Here is a 7,249-nt window from a genome sequence, read left to right as displayed (position 1 = left end):
GCCGGTGCTTTATCCACTGCACCACCTAACTGCCCCAATCAGAAAGAGTTATTGATGGGGGCAGTTAGTGACTAGTGGACCTTCTCATGCCCTCTGGGGTTATCGGCAGTCACATGTGGTGATGGCCAGAATTTCATAAGAAACCAGCACAGGGACCAAGCAGCAGAGGGGAGCTAGGCTAACCCTTGAATTTCACAGATGAGAAATGAAGCGGCTTTACTGAGGGAATACATGGCAGTGCGAGGCTTCAAACCCAAGAGCTCAGATTTCACACCAGGGTTATTACCACTGGGCCACACTTTCTCTTATCCCTAGTGCTCTTTCTGAGTGGACACAGGTAGAAGGAATTAAGAAATATGTTCTTCTGGCAATGCAGTAGAGACCATTATTATTCAAGGGAGGCGACCCCCTCCTCAAGGGCCAGCGGTTGGTAGGGAAGATAAAAGAAAACATTCTTCAGACTCAGTGGACGCCATAAATGTTAATTCCTTCCCCCCCCCCCCGCTCCGCCCCCTTCTTTCTGGTAGAGGGGCACACACAGCCACTCCCAGCCTCACTTTACCAAAGTTGCCTCATGCTTCTAAGGGCCGCCAAGGTTGTGGCCAGGGAGCCAAGCCAAGCTCCCTGATAATTCCGTCCTCTCCTAGCCCACCTCCATCCTTGGAGAGAGCTTCACACTCTGTCACCTGCCGCCACCTTCTGGGATGGGATCTGGGCTTTGGGGCTTGGGCCAAGAAGGGCTTCATAAAGCACAAGGCACCATATTCTAGGACCACCTTAGAGATCATCTCACCCGACCCTGAAGAGCAGCCTGTGGCACTGAGCCTCCTTTGCTGGGTCTTTAAGCCATGCCCCCTGACATCAGCATAGGATGAGAGACGAGATGAAAGATGTCTATTTTTCACATTGCTCTGTACCGTCTTCTTAAAAACTGTGCCCGGAGGAGTTTGTGATGTCCCTCTGAAACACACATTCGGCTCCAGTGGCTCCCTGGGACCTTTCTGGCATTGAAAGCCCTTCGCAAGTTGTCTCCTTCCCTCCTTTCCAGTTTCCCTCACCTCCTGACTGCCTGGGGCATCCTCTCACTTCATCTCCAGCTCCTCCTTGTTTCCCCAACTTCTTTCAAGACTGGGCCAAACCCCACCTTCTATGGAAGGCTTTTTTGGGTCCTGGCACCCCCTCCCCACTGCTAGGAGCTCCCCTCTGAACAGGCCTTCCGCCTGCTGGGGGTGCATTTCACGTGGACATGGTTGGTGGTCTGCTGTCTCCCCATCACACTGCACTCCTGGAGGGAAGGGCCTATGTTTGGCCTTTCTTTGTCTCCTCAGCACTTAGTGTGGTGCCTGGCACATAGTAAGGGCTTCATAAATGCTTGCTGACCAACTGAGAGGCAGGCAATAAGCCAGGGTTTTTTCACACTGCTTCTGGCTAGATGCCTCTGCCTTGTGCTAGCACACCTCCGGAGTGTCCTGAGGCCTTCCCTGTAAGAATGACGTGGGGATGCCCAGGCTGCTGCCCCAGCTCACAGAGCCGGAGAGTGCTTGGCCTGGGAGCAGCCCTCTGGGCCCCTGGTGCCCAAGGGAGTTCTCTTGTGGAAGACTGCCTCAGTCTCCCTGAGGCCCCACAGGGAGAAGGGCAAGCTCACACATATGCTGTGCTTGGCCAGCGTGAAGCTCATGCCCTCCGTCATCACTCTCGATCTCTCAGCAATCTTCGGCCATTTGTGAGAATATTCTTCCCAGCTCACCAATAAGTCTGAGTGCTTGTTAGAAGCTCCTTCTTGCTTCTCACTGCCTCGACATCCAGGCCTCCCCAAGGAAGCTCCTCGTATTAATTAGCGCTGAAGAGAGAGGGAGCTGACGTTTCTGAAATCCAGCCTCGACGTCCCTTCTACTTCAAAGGATGTTTTTATGGTTCGGGGGGTGGGGATGTCTTGTTTGCTCTTTGGGGGTGCTGGGGAGTCCCCCTGGGCCAGGGCTGGGGCTGGAACCATCCCCATCCCACAGATGTCACACTCAGCGGGTGTGAGGGCCCCAGACGGCTTGGGAAGGCTCCCCTGGAGCGCCTGACCCTCACCTCAGAGGAGTCTCTCGCAGGGCTCCAGGGGAGCAGGAGGGGAAGGGGCAGTGCGGTCCCAGAGTCCGCAGCCTCCCTTCCTGCCGCTTCTTTTGGCCAAGCAGGGCGGGGCAGCTCTCCCGAAGGTAACGGAATGTGGCCCAGCTGGCGCTGGGGCTGGGGCTGGGCCTTGTCGCTGGGGCTGGGCCTTGTCGCTGAGGCTGGGCCTTGTCGCTGAGGCTGGGCCTTGTCGCTGAGGCTGGGCCTTGTCGCTGAGGCTGGGCCTTGTCGCTGGAGGAGACCCCAGCCTGTGGAGCCTGCTCATGTCTCACACCCAGCAGGCCCAGAGAAGCTGGCCCTGTGCCCCCGTCCCTCAAATAGTCCTCACGAGTTCACAGGGAGAGAGGCAGTGGATGATTTCCCTACTTTACAGATGTGGAAACTGATGCTAAGGGAGGGTGAGTGTCTTGTCCGTGGCTCCACAGCGGCTTGTGAGCTGGCATGGGACACGACTAGGGAGAGCACCCAGCTTTCCTCAGCGTTCAGATATTTCTTCCGTGTGTCCCTTCCATTTGCTCCTGTGCGGTCCTCCCTGCTTTTAAGCCAAACACAGACAAGTATAGCTGCCTCTCTCCTCTCTCCTCTCTCCTCCTTGCCCTCTTTCTGACTGGCAGCCAAAGAGTTAAGAGACATCTTGGCAGCTAATCCACCTTGGTTTACAGCATGTGCTTGAACATGGCTGGAAGAATGACTGGAATTTCAGGGGGAGGGGAAGTGCGCTAGGCTTTCTGGCAGCATCCCTTCCCTTCTCTTTTTCTCCCTCCTTTTCCCTCTCCTCTTGTACCATTCCCACTGAGGAGCTCAGAGCCCTGCTTCTGGATGAAGGGAACTGGGTAAAGCCCGATTGACCCCTTCCTGAAACAGAGGGTCAGCCTTCAGACGAGATCTCCCTCTGTTGTCTGGTGTGGTCATCTGGACATAGGAGAGAGCAGGATGAGGTGACTAAGAGTCAGAAAGACCTCACCAGGCCTCAGATACTCCCCTCCGTCTGCCTCTGTTTCATCACTGCCTGCCCAGGTGGTTGTGAGGGTCAAACCCGATAGAAATGTAACCGTTGCTGCTGCTGTTGTGCTTCTCTCTCAGCCTTTTGCATGCCCTCTTTCTGCAGATCCGAATGCATCAACAAGTTTGCCTCTGTCTTCGGGACCATGCCCCTCAAGGTGGTAGAGCATCGAGCTGACCCAGTCCTGTATAAAGATGACTTCCCGGAAAAGCTGAAGAGCTTCCCCAACATTGGCAGCTTATGAAAGATATGACTGCTAGAGGACCAAGGGTTAAAGAGAAACAAGGGACTCAGGGCTCCATGGAGCTGGGCTACCTGGGCAAGGGCTGGGGGGGCGGGGTCTGACTTCCCAAATGTGGGGATATAGTAATCACCTTTCCTACCTTCCCCCAGAAGGCAGGCCTGGGTATCTACATGGTGGCCGTCTGAGTTGACATGCATTATGGGCTCTAGTGAACCCATTTGAAAATGCAAAATGGAAGACCGAGTCCATGGTGTCGACTGAAGTGCCAGGGCTTCCGACATGTTGGCACTGCCTGTCTGCTCTAGGGTTGGCACACTTGAGACGTTGCCTGCCTACAGTCTTTAGCTTCAGGAAGTCATGGAAAAAGCATCCCGGTCTCACTCTTCCTTGTTTCGAGTCAGTCAGCTCTTTGGGGGGAAAGCCTTGACTTGGGTTCAGATACCAAACAGCAGGTGATGATTTCTAGATAATTCATTGGCTGCAAGCCAGGGTGGTGCGACTTGGTTCAGGAGGAGGGGCTTGGAGTCCCTTGTGTACCATTGTTCCATGGTCTGGCTTTTTGATATAATTAAATTTTTTTTTTTACCTTTTCCCCTTGTTTGTCATTTAATAGCAATGTGGTCAGCCATAAAGGGACATCTTTCTTCTCTATATATGTGGATGTATTTCTAGGACTGGCTGCCTCGATCTGGAAAGAGATATGAGTGGAATCTATCATTTCCATTGCCTTCAATAGGAATACTGCACCAGAAGGTAGAATGTTAGAGTGGCTACTTCAGATAACTCATGGTTGGAAGCAGAGCCGAGATGGTAGAGTATCGGGAAGCAACACAGCAAACTCCTTCCTCTGGCCCAGTAAAAGGCCTCCAAACAGGCCTAGAAAGTGTGATGTTTAAAATCTAAATGTGGGTCCTGGCCTGCCCCCCCCCAGTTTTGGGGGGGAAACTGGCTAAGATTACTGATAAATTCAGCAAGAGTTTATTAAAGAGTAAAGACAACACATGGGATCCTGTAACACCAGAAACGTCCATCTACTTTCTATCTACTTTCCTCTCTTTTTCTCTGTCCACCTTTTCTCTATCCCCCACCAAGCCAAAGTCCCAAATGAAAAAAAGCTGATCCTCAGCGGCTTCTCCTAGATGCTATCTCTGAAACAGATGCCCAGTCACATGCTTTCTCCTCAGGGCGGAGCTCTGATTCTCACAAAAGTACACTAGACTAAAATCCTGATGGGGAAATCCAAGAAAAAGTCAGTGAGCCCTTTTTTTTTCATTCTAGGTTGGCATAGAGAGACGCACTGCAAAGTCTGTGAACACTGGGAGTGGGGGTCTGACCAGGTGTCTGTGGTCTCAAGGGTCCAGTGCAAGAGGACATCCCAGACCATAACAGAACACTGTATAGGGTGTGAAAACAGGTGCCATCTGCTACCTTGCACAGAACCTGGGTGGACTGAGGAGTAGGAAAACTGTGCCTAGACGTGGGGTTCTGGGGTAGGGAGTGGCCGTGGGTTCTAGACCCACGTAAATAAGAGGGAAAGAGGAGAATGGAGGGAAAAAATTAGATTAGAGGAAAAGTAGATTAAGAGGAATTTCTCTTAAGCAAAACAAACTAAGGATGTAAAAAAGTATAACTTTGAGGTGGTGAAGAATTGGGAATTGAGGGAATTCCCATCAATTGGGGAATGGCTGAACAAATTGTAATGTATGATGGAACATAATTGTACTTTAAGAAATGGCAGGCAGGATGGTTCAGAGAAACTTGGAAGATTTATATGAACTGATATGGAGTGAAGTGAATAGAACCAAGAGAACAATTTATACAATGACAATAATATGGGAAAGACAAAAAACTTTGAGAGATACATAACTGTGTACCTGTTCTAAAATTTGAATAAGTCTAATTTCTCCTGTTAGTTATGAGAAGGGAAGTAGAGACTCTTTACCAGCATTGGAGAGGTTCTGACTGTTGAGCAAAGTTCTGAAGTTGCCAGTAAGTCTAAAGTTTTCATTCAGAAAATTCCTTTTTCTTCAGAGAGAAAATTAGAAAACTATTTTGAGAAGTTATAAGAGATACTTAACAGACTAGCACTAAATTCCCATAGTCAATATCCTAATGATGAAGCCCTGGGCATCATGTAGTATCCAAGAGGGTACCACAATATGTTTTCGATTTTTTATTTACTGGATAAATACCACCTCCTTATCTAGCTAATCTTCAATCCACATTAGCCAGACGAATGTGTAATTTTGGATGAATTTATAGATTGGCAACAGAGTAATCATCAGATTATAATAAAGATAAGCAATTAACGATGCTTCAGATTGTGGATGCCACCTCCTCACATATAGATCAGTGATTTTTTTCTAATTTAAGGATATGTATTTAAGGTTACTTATATCTAATGTTTATATGTTTAATTTAAGGTTATATGTGTAATACAGCAATATAAGAATACTGTAACAATTGAAATGATGCCACCTGCTGGAGAGCTACTGTGCGAAAGCTCCGCCATGAGGAGAAGGTGTCTGAGGGCAAGCCATGCTTTTTTCCTTGGCGTCAGGAAGTGACGTTTGCTCGTGGGTACTGTCTATCAAAACTACCAGCCAATCAACTTGAGGAGCCTCCCATTTCTAGGAGGAAAACATGAAGTAGGAAGTGGAAACTGGTGGAGGGGTTCTTCCTCTTTTGGTTCCTGACCTTGCCATGATGGGTTGGATGATGAGATCTCTTGGAAATAGTTAGATTTTTACCTTTCTCTCTGATCCTAATGCTCTTTGATAAATACTTAAACACTTAAATACTCTTGCTAAAGCTTATAATTTATTGGCAACCACTCATTAGATTTTAGATAGTATAGCTAGAATTTTAGCCCCTTACAATACAATGAAAATAAAGCTATATATATATCTAATTCAGGAAAGTGCTAAAATTAGCTACATTTTGAACTTCTGTGGACATGTGACAAACCCAGATAATCACCTTCATTGTGTATGCGGGCATCTCATTTTGAGCCAACCAGAATTTCTTATTTGTTAATCATATTACAAAGTGGCATGGAAACGAACATGGCGAAGCTCCAAATGAATGCCTGTGGGTGTGGAGGTGCCTAAGGTATGATGGTGGGAGCAGCAGGGGGAGAATGAAAACCATTCATCTCCTGATCCATTCGCCAACCATAGAGAACAGGAGGGCTAGAATGTCTACAAAGAACATCTGAGGCCCAGAGAAACTCTTCACTTCCATCTTCATCATAGTTACCATCGTCATCATCACAGTCATCTTCATCACCATCGCCAACCTCCTCATTATGATAACAGTTTATATAGCACTTTACTGTTTGCCAAGCACTTTATATGTGGTATCTCCCTCGATCCTCATGACCTTGATAGATCAACACCATAGGTATTATTCTCAACCATAGATGAGAAGACTGAGGCCCAGAAGTTAAGGGATTTAGGGTTTTGAGCTTGAAGAGGGCCTTGGAGATCATCCTGTCCAATCCCCACGTTTTACCAGTGAGGAAACAGAGTCCCCAAGCAGTAAAGGGATTTGGCTAACAAATAGCAGACCCAGGATTTGAGCTCAGGTCTCCCTTTGCTTCTAAGTCGAAACCTCTCTCCACAATGAAACCTGCTATGAATTCATGTGCGTAAAGAGCAGGATTTGTCTGATTGGCTGCTATTGGGCTGGAGTCATGAAGAGACACGTATGCTCCTGCCTCCTTCCCTAGCCAACAGAGATTAGAGTGACCGAGTGAGGAAGCAGAAGAGTTGGGTCCTAGGATGTCCATAGCTGCACACGGTCCTGGGATTTGCAGCAGGGCTCCTTGCACATGTGTGCCCACTCACTCACTCACTCAGTTTCCTTTCATTGCCATGGCTTTCTGC

At 48.6% G+C, this 7,249-nt stretch overlaps 1 protein-coding gene across 1 annotated transcript in view; it reads left to right on the top strand.

Annotated features, from left to right (window-relative positions):
* The window catches only part of EXT2 (exostosin glycosyltransferase 2), a 169,843-nt gene extending 165,890 nt beyond the window's left edge, over positions 1-3,953 (top strand). The window contains exon 14 of the mRNA XM_043972175.1: positions 3,224-3,953. Coding sequence (XP_043828110.1) covers positions 3,224-3,362 — 139 coding nt within the window. The 3' untranslated portion in view covers positions 3,363-3,953. The remainder of the gene's footprint in view (positions 1-3,223) is intronic.
* Positions 3,954-7,249: the final 3,296 nt, after the last annotated feature.

The sequence above is a fragment of the Dromiciops gliroides genome, chromosome 6 (genome assembly GCF_019393635.1).
Source record: "Dromiciops gliroides isolate mDroGli1 chromosome 6, mDroGli1.pri, whole genome shotgun sequence".
Lineage (NCBI taxonomy): Eukaryota > Metazoa > Chordata > Mammalia > Microbiotheria > Microbiotheriidae > Dromiciops > Dromiciops gliroides.
Note: the sequence above shows the minus strand (reverse complement) of the source record. Positions and strands in the feature narration are given on the sequence as shown.